Here is a 14,276-nt window from a genome sequence, read left to right on the forward strand (position 1 = left end):
AATAATTGGCAGATTATTAGTTTCGAACATATTTTTCTTTTATATACGTTTTTTTGTTATAAAAATACTGGACAAAGGGGTTACAGTTACATGAGTAAGGTAATGAGTACATTTCCTATTGAGCATTGTTGCCTCCTCCTTTGTTTTTCCCCTACCATCTAGAATATCTTTTTCTTTAAGAATGTACTTTTCTCTGTCTAAATTTTGTAATTTTCAAAGATCTAAATTCCAGCATTTTTCTTGGGATTTCAAAGTATTAACCCTCTTGCCAACAAAGGAGATAAATACAGATAGTGAAGGCATGGATGGTGTGTGTGTGTGTGTGTGTGTGTGCACCCGCGCGCACGTGCGTGTGCGTGTGCCACTCCTGGGGCTTGAAATCAGGTCCTGGAAACTGTCCTTGAATTTTTATGCTTGAGGCTAGTGCTCTAACACTTCAACCACAGCTCCACTCCAGCTTTTGGGGAGTTAAAGGGAAATGAGTCTCAGACTTTCCTCCCTGGGCTGGTTTTGAACCAGGATCCTCACATCTCAGCCTCCTAGGGAACTAGGATTACAGTCATGAGCCAGCAACACCCCGCTCCTCTTCTCTCAACTACACACCCTTCCTTTCCACTGTTGACTACTAGTATTACCATAGAATTCCTTTAGGACATTAAAGCTCAACCAGAAATTGTTCCTCAATGATAAGCTAGGAAAACTCCGTGAGTCAGTACCAATTTGAATATTACTTTTATTTAATCTTATCATTACTTACCCATTTCTGTTCCTAGCACCACAGAAATGTATATTCATTTTTGGCTGTCTTTCCAAGGTTATATACTAAAGACTACATTGGCTTACATAATTGAGTGAGGATTTAGGGAATATTCTTGCTTAGAAGGTGGAGATTGGGAGGATCAACTTTGTGGGCCAGTTGGAGCATAAAAAGTCTGTGAGACTCCAACTTAACTGAAGGAGCTGGACATGCTGGCATGTGTCTGTCATCTCAAATATATCAGGAAGGCAGATCATGGTCCAAACAGAAAGCAAGACCCTACCTCAAAATAATAAGCAGCAGGGGCTGGGAAGGTGGCTCAGTGGTAGAGCTCTTGCCATGCATGCATGAGGCCCTGGGTTCAATTCCTCAGCACCACATAAGCAAAAAGAAAACAAAGACGGAAATGGTGCTGTGGCTCAAGTGGTAGAGTGCTAGCCTTGAGCTAAAGAGCTGAGGGACAGCGCCCAGGCCCAGAGTTCAGGCCCCACGACCGGACCCAAAAAATAATAATAATAATAAGCAGCAGAAAGAGCTGGAGATGTTACTCAAGTGACAGAACACCTGCCTACCTAGCACAGTGCCCTGAATTCAAATCCCCAGTACCTCCAAAAAAAAAAAAATGTAAGCCAAGTACTGATGGCTCAAGCTTATAATCCTAGCTACTCAGAAGTTGAAATCTGAGGATTCTGGTTCAAAGCTATCTGGCAGAAAAATTCTTGAGACCCTTATCTCCAATTAACCACCAAAAAAGCCAGAAGTAGAGCTGTGGCTCAAGTTGTAAAGTGCTAGGCTTGAGCACACAAGCTCAGAGACAGTGGCTAAACCCTGAGTTCAAGCCCTAGGACTGGCACAAAAAAAGTTGAGAGGCTTTCGTATATCTAAATCAAGTAAAATTTATCCAGACATACGGGAGATATTCAGTAATATAATTAAGAACAATTAGAAGTCTAAAGTCAGTTTAAAATCAATATGAGGTATTTCTTTTCAATTATGTAATGTGAGTTTATAGCACTTCAGCTGTTGACATATAGAGCTGCTTATCCGAGATTACTTTATCTTGAAGATAAGAGATGTTCACTTTCTGTCTTATAAACCCCACATGTGTTTTTGACAACCAGTCAGCACATCACAGCTGGAGCACGAGAAGCAGGGCTAGAAGGCAGGGCGTTGCCATGTGGGAATTCAGACTCACTGTACCACAATGTGACTCTAGAACTTGGATTTTTTAATTTAATCTTTGCTAATGGCAACAGACAACAATAACAGAAAACATCAATGAAGTAATACTCAGATGATCCTTTTCCCCTCCCTCTCTTCCCACAATCCCCCAACATCTGGTGATGTGACACAGCTGAGAAAGACCACTTGTGTCTCAACTTTTATGACTCTGACGGTCAAAAGCCAACTCCTGTTTTCCTGTGTGCAAGCCTAATGTTGTCCCAAGAGACTGGGACCTCAAAAACACAGGGTAAATATAATAACATAGCTGTTTCTGAAGACAATCCGAATTCTAGCCTCCCTAGATAGGTGATGTGTGACAATTTGCTTCCAAATCCTCATTTCTGTCTGCCAGTAACATCTAACCACCATCACCACCATTACCACCATCCTCTGCCAACACAGCTCTCGGCCAGCTCTCTTCCCTCTCAGCTAGATTGGTGGCCCCAGGATGAAAGAAAGCACATGGGGCGTAGGCCACATCTGTGCCTATACTAACCTTCTGGACTCTTCCTTTGAACATTTAGTTTCAGGCTCCGATAATGGAGTAGATGTCAGGAGAAGGCCATCTGGTCCCAACACCAGATGGCCTTCAAAATACCAGAATGAAGGACTGAGTCTGTGGCCTGCTTAGAGGCATGTTGATCCAGTAGAAAATAAATGACATTCCGGGTTTGCCTTTCAGCCAAGCAATCTATTAACTCTCTGGACCTTGGGCAGATTACTAGTCTTCTTAACGTCCATTTCCTTTTGTAGGAAATTTCTGACATAGCAATAATATCAGCTAATGTTTATTGTTTATTATTCTATCCACATCTCTCCTTTAAATACTTAAAGCAGCCCATGAAGTAGGGACTACCACAAAGCCTGTTACAAAAAAAAAAAATTGTGGTGAATAAAGAATTCAGACAAACTTACACTTACTTTTAGAGGCAAAAGCTAACACTGAAAGCCAGACCTTTCTCCTAAAGCCTTGCACAGGAGCTCTCAGATCTCAGACTTGACAAACATCACACACCAGCAGGCACCGGTGGCTCAAACCTATAATCCTAGCTATTCAGGAGGCTGAGATCTGAGGATCACTGTTCAAAGCCAGCCCAGACAGGAAAGTCCATGAGATTCTTATCGCTGATAAACCACCAAAAAAACCAGAAGTGGCACTGTGGCTCAAGTGGTAGGGTGCTAGGCTTGAGTTGAACTGCTGAGGGACACCACGCAGGCCCAGAGTTCAAGCCCCACAACTGCCAAAAAAAAAAAAAAAAAATCACAAACTACCCCAACTCTCTCAGTCCCAAGCTCTGTCCATTCACTTACATATTTTTTGAATCTCTTTTATAACTATAAAGTATGTATAATACCAGTCCTAGGGGCTGGGAAGGTGGCTCAGTGGTAGAGTGCTTGCCTTGCATGCATGAGGCCCTGGGTTCGATTCCCCAGCACCACATAAGCAAAAAGAAAAAAGCCGGAAGTGGAACTGTGGCTCAAGTGGTAGAGCACTAGCCTTGAGCTGAAGAGCTGAGGGACAGCACCCAGGCCCAGAGTTCAGGCCCCACGACTGACCCCCAAAAAAAAATATCAGTCCTACCCACTTGTGCTTGTAGAGTTGTATGAGTATGAGATGATGTCTCTGAGAACACATTGACAACTGTGGCCTTCTACCTTACAACAGCATTGCTCTCATTACCAGTTAGGAAACATGTACCAAGAGCCTAGAAATGAGCATCTTAACTACTGTATTTTAGTCTCAGACATCCCTCTCTCAGTAACTGATCCTTTTATTTCACTGCTGCATGAAATTAACAGGATAGAAAATCTTACATACTTAATGTCAGTCAGGTTTCTCATCTGCAAAATGAGGGTATCTGCCTATAAGGGTGAAAGGGACATATATCAATGCAAATTACAACATGATAGCCAAGTATAGATGAAAAAGCTTTGACAGGCCAAGTGCTTTCCAAAGGTAACATGGTCCTATTTTTATAATGAGTCATACCTTCTTCTTCCTCAAAGGTGATGAGCGCCTGTCCTCTCTGTAGCTCATAGAAAATTTGTGAACTAACTTGAAATGAACAGGAGGCATTTAAAAACTGGCTGTTATTCTTAGACTTCTTTACTGAGGTGAATTTTATCTGTGCTTCGGGAATATCCTCTTTAATCTAGTTCAAACAGAAAGATTTAATTAAAATAAAGCCAAGAAATAACTCCATCCAGTGACTATGTAATATGGACATCCAATAATACTTTAGCAACTGCATGTCCTGTGCAACTACTCAGTAAGCTAATCAAATGCTGATCCTTCAGTTTCTCACAGATGGAATTATACTTATGTAATCCTCTCACTTTTTGTAATCATTGTTTAAACTGCTCAATAATTAGTGTTTGATCCCAAAGCCAACATTACTCATATAGATAAGTATCTTTTGAATAACTGAATCAATCACCCACTGTCTCATCAGGAAATCATTATTACGCTTAATTTCATGGAAAAAATATGAAATATAGAGTTGAATATACTTGATAACCCTCAGATAATTTTATCCCAAAAGAACGGCCCCAGGAATTATACAAATTTGTCAAATTTAAATTGCATTTTCCTCAACACCTGCCTTTCAACATTTTTTAGATAGTTTATTGTGAAAATGCTGTACAGAGGGGTTACAGTTACTTGAGTAAGGTAATGAGTACATTTCCTGTCAAGCATTGTTGCCTCCTCCTTTGTTTTTCTCCTACCATCCCTTCCTTCCCCCACCTCCCTCACTCCATCCCCCCCCAAAGCTGTAAAGTTGTCTTGTGAGTACCATTGTTGCAATGGGTCATCCTGTGTCCTTGCTTCAGCCTTTTGTTATTCCCCTTCCCCTCCCCAAATTAAATAAATGTATATACAAGATGCAGGGTACCAAAATCAAGTACAGTGACAACAGAGGATATACCATAAGGGGAAGAACATACAAAGAAACAAAAAAAATTACATAGTACATTAAAACAACAAAGAATGACCTCTTGTGTCCATATCTTGGGGTTCATTTCGCTTAGCATCTTCTTATACATATGTACATAGCTTTTGAGCTTTTCTACTCATCTGATAAAACACAGGTGATTATACCTCACTTATTTATTTTGAAGATGGAGTCTAGTATACTTTTCTTTCCAAGCTCATGTCAAATCTCCAACCTCCATTTATCAGTTTCCTGATTAACTAGGATTGCAGAAATGAGTCACCTGCACTTACCCAACCCTCCAGCCCTTTGCCTTTGCTATTTTTCCTTATGTTCAGATGGCTTCAACCACGATCTTCCTATTTAAGTTACCCTGTGTCACTGGGATGACAGGTACAAGCCACCATATTCAGCTTTCTATTAGTTGAGATGGAATCTGGAGAACTTTTTGTCCAGGCTAGGCTTTTCCAATCTGGGCTTCCTGAGTACCTAGGGTAACAGGAATAAGCTGCCACACATAGCTCTATTATATATATGTAATGCAACTTCAGTAGAATTTCTAGTAACCATAGGCTAAATTGAAAACAGTTTGCAATGTCTGAGAAAAGGCAGAGTGCCTTCTAATCATGTAAAAATATACCATACAACTGAGAAGTCAAGAGTTCTCTGGAGTTACAGTGAGAAAGCTCAGAAGGATCTCAGTATGGATCCTCTGTAAAGTGTGGACACTAGACTGGCTGTTTTCCAAAGACCCAGGGTGCTAAATAGCCAGAGTCTAACACTCTCCTACCAGAAGTCACCTATCTACTAAACTCAGGAAACATCACTTCCTATCTCCCAATTCAATAACAAAAAAGTGACAGTTTTATTTTTAATAATCTAGGTTTTTAAAAAGAAACCGGGCTCCAAGTTATGTCTTATGCAAGTACAGGAAAGTTTAGGAGACATTTTAGGAGAGTTAATCTGTCCAATTTTTTTTAAACTGTGAAACTTATTTAGTCTAGAACCATTAATAAAGAGAATAAGAAGGGGATTCCATGAGAAGGGCCAAGTATGTGATCCAAAAACATAGTGATAATGAGCATTTGTGTATCATTCAATTGCAGAATTATACTCCAATTCCTTTAACTCTGTAACTTTTTGTGTTGTGCATATGCGCATGTGCATGCGCGTGCATACAGGCGCGGGTTTACCTGGGGCTTGAGCTTAGGATCTAGGTACTGCCCTAAGCTTTGGTGTTTGAGGCTATCTTTCTTACAGTAGAGCCACAGCTCTACTTCCAGCTTCTATGACTGATTGGAGCATCATGGACTTTCCTGTCCAGGGTTGGCTTTGAACCATGATCCTAAGATCCGAACCTCCTAAGTAGCTAGGATTGCAGACATAAGCCACCAATGACCAACTTTCTCTTTGTAAGTTTTATTAATTTGGCAATTAATTTAGTTTACCAATTTGGTAAGTTATATTAAAATACACATACATGATAGGATTGGAAAGTACATGACTCCTAAGCACAGAACATGATGAAATTTTATAGAGCTAACACAGTTACGTGATAGGTACCCAGACAATAGGCAGAACACAACAATACCCTAGAAGTGTTCCTGGCTCTTATGTACATCAAGTTCTTATGTACCTCCAAGGATCACAGCTGTCCTAACTTCTTAAATAATGCTCATTTGGGTTTTATTGTAATGGAGGCAAATGGTATACCCTCTTCAGTCTCACTGGGTTAGCATCGTTTTTGTGAGATTTATCTATGATGTTGTGCACAGTTGTGGCCTGTACGTTCTCAATTGCAAATTATACCCCAATTTATTTATTCATTCTACCAGGAAGGAACATTTGGGTAGTTTTCCATTTGACCCTATTATATATAGTGATGCTATAAATGGCTATAAATGCTTAAAGTACTGTGAATAATTAAATCACTTTGTACAAAGTGCAAGTCTATAAAAACATGATATTGAAAAAAAAAACTGTAAAAGTACCTGGAAGTCTCTAGTGGCCTCTTGTATTTCTTCTTCCAGCTTTTGGATCTCCTCACGTAGCTTCATATTTTCTCTTTGAATTTCATCAGTTGCTTCCTAAAAGAAATATTGAATAGTATGGTAAAATTAAATAACTCTTCAACCCTTTTTTTCTAAGTTAATTGAAGATGCCAAATTTCCTCCTGAGCAAGGCACCCCAAGAATAAATATGCCCATATTCAGAATGCATTTGTACAATGCTCCATAGGAAATGGACTCATTACCTCATGTAACTGTAACCACTCTGTACAGTATCTTTACAATAAAAAATATATTTTGAAAAAAATTTTAAAAGAGGGGGCGGGGGGGAGGCTGGGAAGGGATGAAAAGGGTAAATAAAGGAGGAGGCTGCAATGCTTGATAAGAAATGTACTCATTATCTTGCCCATGTAATTGTAACCCCTCTGTACAGTATGTTCACAAAAAATTAAAATTAAAATTAAAAAAATAAATAAAAATAAAAAAATTTTAAAAGAATGCATTTGTTGAATATTCTAGAACATCAACTGCTAATTCTAACACTACCAAATTTATAGTTCCATTATATGAGAAAAGGCATATGCTGACTTCACAATGACCAAGCACCCAGGAATTTTTACAATTTCAGAAAGGACTTAGATGCTTATCTTCTGAATCTTAGGTCAGTTCTTAAAACTCCCTTCCAGGCTATATTGATAACTATAAGTTGCACTATGATTGTGAACAAGTTATTATGGTTCAGAATATAATAATTAGCCATGATTCCCATAATAACCAGAAGTCTTGATCTGCCAAATATAACAGAGGTCTGTTACCCAGACCTCAGTTTCCTCTTGAATCCAATCAGAAGATTATTAACTAATCTCTGAACTTTCAGGTACAAATGCAAAAACTGAAGGAAGTCTGTGAGAAATAGCTTATGTAAACAAAAAGCTGGAAAAATTCAACAAAACTTAAACACTTTTGAGAAGTCTAATAACCCTGAAAATTCATGATAAAGTTGGACTTAGGCATACAAAGCATGCTTTAGCTTCAAACTAATAACTATAAGTTACTTTTTAATAATAATCTGATCATTTCCTTCTTACCTTATTTTTTTCATCTTTCATTAATTGTTTATTCAGATACTTTGTCCAGAATGTGCTGTGTCCATTAGCCTCCATATTCCGTAATTATTTTTAAGAAGACTTTAAAATAGAAAATTTGCAAATTCAAGAATAAAGAAATTATCATTTACTCTTTCATGAAAATAATAATTTTTTCTAACATCAAAGCATTATGCATCCAAAGTTTGAATTTCAAATAATGCTTACATCCATAAACATGTTAAAAGGTTCTAAAATTCTTTAAATACAATAGTATTCAGTAAATTGTATTACATTTCTTTATAATTCAAATTCCACTTCTAGTATTATGCTCCATTTTTAAAGACTACTATTTTGATCTTCCAAATTTTTTCAAAGTTCTGCCTCTTTTTTTTTTTTTTTGTAACTTTTGATTCTTCTCATAAAGCTTAAAATCCCCAACACCCACTTTCTCATCTGCTCCTTGAGCAATGGCTGCTAGGACTGGAACAGGAATTATTTGAGACAAGCCTAAAATAAGCTTGGGGTACCAGAAAATTGAACAACATTAAAAAAATACAAAAACAATTACCTGCCAGGCTCTGGTGGCACATACCTGTAATCCTAGCTACTCAGGAGGCTGAGATCTGATGATTGTGGCTGGAAGCCAATCAGGGAAGGAACGTCCATGAGATTTTTATTTCCAATCAACCAATAGAAAACTTAGAAGTGGAACTGTGGCTCAAAGTGAATACGCTCAGGGACAGAGCCCAGGCCTTGAGTTTAAGCCCCATGACCCACAAAAATAAACAAACTAGAATGTGAAAGAGATACAGGATCTAAGTAAAAGAGTCCCTAGTGCCAAGGATACATTCAAGGAATTGATCAAGTAAGTAATATGTAGATGATGAAGGAACCAGGGATTTCACTGACAGAGAAGGCAATTACAAATATAGAAAGGAAGAAAATAATAATGAATCCTGTTCAATGAAACTGGATATATCAATGAAATCTCATGGTTGATGATAAATAGATAATACATGATGAATGGTTTATAAATTGATGGCTAGGTAGCAACAGAAGTAAAAAATGTGTGGATGTATATATACACATACATACATACCCTAGTTTTGGCTACTGGGAGTAGGAGGTAGGAAGTAGAGATGGAAGTAGTGAGCAAGCCTGGCACCCCAGCTTTGCTATCTAATAATATTCTCCAAAGAACCAGGATTTTTTTTTTCTTTCTTTCTTTTTTTGGCACCAGTCCTGAGGTTCAATCTCCGGACCTTGGTGCTATCCCTGATCTATTGTGTTCAAGGCTAGCACTCTACCACTTGAGCTAAAACTCCACTTATGGCTTTTTAGTGGTTTATTCGAGAATTTTCTGCCCTAATCACAGCCCTCAGGTCTCAGTCTTCTGAGGAGCTACAGGCATGAACCACCAGCACCTGGCTCAGGATTGTTTTTAATCATTTTTTATTATCTTTAAATAGCTGTACAAAGGGTTTTCAATTCAACACGTGGGTTTATCAGTGCAATGCATTTTGACCCCTTTCATCATTCTTTATCTCTCCCAACACCATCCATCCCTTCAAATTCCTTACTTCCATTTCCCATATGTGCCTATATTGAATGGTACGTATTTCACATATATACATATACTGAATATTATGGCTACATTCAGCCACCTTTCCTCTCTCTATTCATCTGCAACTGCTCTCCTTGACCCCTACCCCCAACATACACCCAAGTTCAGCTTCCTAGCATTCATTTTGTTAAACTGTAAGTTGCTCAAAGGATTCCCATCATTGGAATCCTCCTCTGAATATACCACACTTTAGTTAATACATTTGTGTATATATGCATATAGCCCTATACATGGTTTTTCCTATTTGGGGGGTGGGGGTTGTTTGACAGTTTAAACACAACTGATACTAATGCAGAACTGACAGAGTTTCTCCATTTCAGCGGGGCTGTATAATGCACATGAAGGAATTTAAAAGTTGGATTTTGACTTTTTTTTTTAACTTTTATTTATTTATTGGAACTCTCTTGGTCAAATCCTCATGTAATAAATCTGCAAATAAGGCAGGCTTGGTATATTAGTTTCAAAATACCCACACGCACACACAAAATACTGAGCAATTTCAAAGAAAAAAAGAGTGACTTTGTAGTGAAGTCTGGCATCCATTACCATCTTGAGATAATCAAAGTAAATAATGGAATAAATCAAAGTCATGTAACATATAATAGGACAGAACACAGATATCCCGGCCAAAAACACATTATCTAAATCTATTCATGAGAAAACATTAGACAAGTTCAAATTGAGGCACATTCCACAGTCTAATATCCCTGTCCCCCTTAAAAAGTATCCAGTACACAGAAATGGAGGGAGGAAAGGTGAACAAATGTCATCATACTCTGTGGAAAGTGAACTCTGCAACTTGCAAACAGGGACATGAGTGGGGGAAATGGGGAAAAGTGAAGTGAAGAATTGGGCTCATTACCTGACTTATGAAATGGTAATTCCTATGTACAATACCTTAATAATAGCAATATAATTATACACACACACATTGTTGTTGCTGTTGTTGTTTTTTTGTCAGTTGTGGGGCTTGAACTCAGGCCTGAGCACTGACCCTGAGCTTTTTTTTTTTCTTCTTCAAGGCTAAGGCTCTGCCACTTTGAGCCACAGCACCACTCCCAGTTTTCCCGTGGTTATTTTTGTAGCTAAGAGTCTCACGGACCTTCCTACCCAGGCTGGTTTGGAACTGTAATCCTCAGATCTCAGCCTCCTGAGTCACTAGGATTACAGGCATGAGCTATAGATGCCTGGTAAAATAATATTTTAAGTAAATAAAAAGTATCCAGTTCAGGAAAGCCAAGGAAAGATGGAGAAATTTTCAGAGTGAAATGTGAGGATTGTGATTTAATGCCACATGGAGTAGAAAGGTCCAAGGTAGAAAAGTCAAGAGAGGAGCTGGGAAGGTGGCTCAGTGGTAGAGCGCTTGCCTTGCATGCCTGAGGCCCTGAGTTTGATTCCTCAGCACCACATAAGCAAAAAGAAAAAAGCCGGAAGTGGCGCTGTGGCTCAAGTGGTAGAGCGCTAGCCTTGAGCTGAAGAGCTGAGGGACAGCGCCCAGGCCCAGAGTTCAGGCCCCACAACCGGAACCAAAAAAAAAAAAAAAGAGAGAACCTTAACTCCAATTAGCTAGCAAAAAGCTGATGTAGAAGTGTGGTTCGAACACCAGCCATGAAGGAATAGCTTGAGGCCCTGAGTTCAAGCCCCAGGATTGCCACAAAAAAAAAAGGAAACCAAACACATGAGTGTTTGTTCATATATGATATCACATACATGTGAAATCCTAATTACATTTCCACAACACAGAAGCAATAACAATATTTAATAGCTTTTCAAAATTATTATCACTATGCCAATACTCTTATCAGCTGTATAAAAGGCTCTCCTTATAAATTGTGTACTGTAAAATACCTCTAGAAAACGTCTGGCATATTTGCCCATGGGAAGAATTTCCCCTGTAGTGAGGGGGATGTATGATCATTCTTTCCTCTTTCGTAATCATGTGGTAGGCGGAATCCCCTCAAGGATATCCATGGCCTAACCCTGAGAATTGATCTTAAAAAAATAAAAAACTAGATAATACTGCAAAGGAGAATTAAAGCCACCAATTAAATTCAAGTTGTTATTCAACAACCTGTCTAAAATACAAACTATCCTGAATGAGCAGTGGAGGCTTAATATGAACAAGAGGGTCCCTAAAAGTGAAAGAAAGAAAAAAAGAAAGAAGGCAATGTGAGGACAGAAAAATAGCCAGAAGTACCACGCTACTGACTTCAAAGCAGAAGAACACTAAGCTAAGAGTGGCCAGATTCTAGAAACCCATAAAGGAAAGCAACACTTTGACCTTAGCCCAGGGAGACTTGGATAGGATTTCTCATCTATAGAAATCTAAAAATGGGGCTAGAAAGTTGGCTCAGTGGTAGAGCGCTTGCCTTGCATGCCTGAGGCCCTGGGTTCAATTCCTCAGCACACATAAGCAAAAAGAAAAAAGCCGGAAGTGGCGCTGTGGCTCAAGTGGTAGAGCGCTAGCCTTGAGCTGAAGAGCTAAGGGACAGCGCCCAGACCCAGAGTTCAGGCCCCACAACCGGACAAAAAAGAAATTAAGGAAAAAAAAAAAAAGAAATCTAAAAATGAACAGAGTGTGTGTGTGTGTGTGAGAGAGAGAGAGGGAGAGAGAGAGAGCGACAGAGACAGAGAGACAGAGAGAGACAGACAGAGTGCACATGCTCACTAACTCCATTTAAAAATTAATTTAAAAATTTTACAAATTGTACAAATCTACCTGACTTATGTAACTGTAACCCCTCTGTACATGACCTTTATAATAATTTTTAAGCTTAAAAAATATAAATCACAAAAATAAAATAAAAAAATACAAATCACTGTCATAATTAGTTCTCAAATGATACTCATCTATCACCATCTTGTAAAATCAATTTTTCTATATGCATGACTAGCAGCCAAAGAAAGGAAATAGAATGTATGCATCTTGTTCAGACTTGAATCAATGTGCAAAATTACAATCAATGGACAAAATTACAGTGATTTAATTTTACATCTCAACTGTTTTTAGTTTACAATTCTAGAGTCAGGCAATATTTCATTCTATAAAATAGGATGAGGGGGTTCCGATGAGCTGAGCAGAAGTTGATTTTATTGACAGAAAAACACTGAATAGAGCAAAAACAACAGAAAGTGCAGAACTAGCTACTATCAGTTTACTTTCCTGTAAGAGTTATAGTTTATAATCAAGAAAAGGTTATATTTCTCCCTTTCCCTCCCCCTTTGGTGACATAGAACTTTAGCATAGGTTACGTTTTTTTTCTGTCTCTTGGGACTCAATACAGGAGTACAGGATTTAGGGCCAAAATAATGACGTCCTATAATTTTTAACTGCCAGTAGTGTTCTCTTTGGGGTATCAACTTCCAGCAAAACGTTGCGTATTCTGAAAAGTGAGGCGTGACTCCAGAAACCTGGGCCAGCCAAGGAGCATAATCCCCCTCAAAACTCCGTTTTCCTAAGAACGAACTCTCTCTGGAGACACTCTGGGAAGCAGTGAGGAGACATAAATCAACTTTCAGTTTTCCAAATGAAACACAGGCGACCAAAGGGCGGGGGTCGGGGGGGGGGGGGTGGCGCGCTAAGGCACAGAGACGCCCAAGTGAAGGCCTTGGAAGCTCGTGCGCCCCTGGGACTTGTGATCTCAATGCCCTGGACCCCCCACCCCCGGCGTCCCCCCACCCAGGGATCCTCAACAGGGACCGGACGTCCCACTCACCCCTGACTAGCAGCCGAGAGAGCGCAGCTCTCAGGAACAGCCTGGCCTTCCGGGAAGCCGGGCAGAAAGGAGGGCGCAGGGCAGGACGTCCCGGTCCGGCTGCCTGCGTGGAGATCCCAGGGCCTTCACAGCTGGGTGCCTTCGCCAGAAAGAAGGCAAAAAAGAAGAAAAGCTCAAGTGGAGATTTTTCTTTCAAACCTAAGCACCGGCTCTGGCGAAGCGGGCGGCTCTGGCGAATTGCCACCAGCAAGACTTGATAACTCATTTCACTTTCGATTTCTGAAACGTGATGATGGAAGCGCCCCGGAAAGTATTGCTGGAAATAGTTTCTATTTTCAAGTTTATATGTTCTAGAAATCTTCTGTTTCTAGAAACAATGTGAAGGGCTGGATTTAAAAAGCACATTTGTGTATGTGATCTCTAAAACCTATGGATGGCAAAAATGGATCAGAGCCACATGAGCTCAAAGCAGAATCTCTCTTCCCCTACTAGCTCTCCACGTAATGTGTCACACATCATCACTTTGAGTATAATATTTACAGCCCATCCACGATCAACTTTTCCAGCATCCCCAGGGCCATGAATTTGGGAAAGCTGTGCTGTTGGGTTTGGTTTCTACGACCCAAATCTGTGAAATGTTTCAAACATTTTATTTTGTTGTGAAGATTATAAACAACTGCTCACTAGGTGTAAGCTTTTCCGTTGAAGATAAAAACATCTGGCTTATTTCAAGGAATGTGTTTCCTAACAAAAGTGAGAGGAAGGAGATGTATGGAAACAATTTCAAGGCCTAAATTCTAAGTTATATTATTGTGTGGGTGTGTCTAGTAACTCCGATGGTACGGGGGTGGAGAACAACCGGCCTCCAAAATCATTTCGGACAAGATTCTCCATTAGCTGCCTCTATTGATCATTTAGTACCGCC

The 14,276-nt window shown here is 39.5% G+C and overlaps 1 protein-coding gene across 1 annotated transcript in view; it reads right to left on the reverse strand.

Annotated features, from left to right (window-relative positions):
* Nmi (N-myc and STAT interactor) overlaps positions 1-13,602 on the reverse strand; it is a 17,877-nt gene extending 4,275 nt beyond the window's left edge. The window contains exons 1-4 of the mRNA XM_042683519.1: positions 13,352-13,602; positions 8,012-8,110; positions 6,906-7,001; positions 3,972-4,134 (exon numbers count right to left, since the gene is read on the reverse strand). Of these exons, the coding sequence (XP_042539453.1) occupies positions 3,972-4,134; positions 6,906-7,001; positions 8,012-8,086 (334 nt within the window). The 5' untranslated portion in view covers positions 8,087-8,110; positions 13,352-13,602. The remainder of the gene's footprint in view (positions 1-3,971; positions 4,135-6,905; positions 7,002-8,011; positions 8,111-13,351) is intronic.
* Between the last annotated feature and the right edge of the window lie 674 nt (positions 13,603-14,276).

Source organism: Dipodomys spectabilis, unplaced genomic scaffold (assembly GCF_019054845.1).
Source record: "Dipodomys spectabilis isolate Male_0828 unplaced genomic scaffold, ASM1905484v1 ptg000081l, whole genome shotgun sequence".
NCBI classification, from domain to species: domain Eukaryota; kingdom Metazoa; phylum Chordata; class Mammalia; order Rodentia; family Heteromyidae; genus Dipodomys; species Dipodomys spectabilis.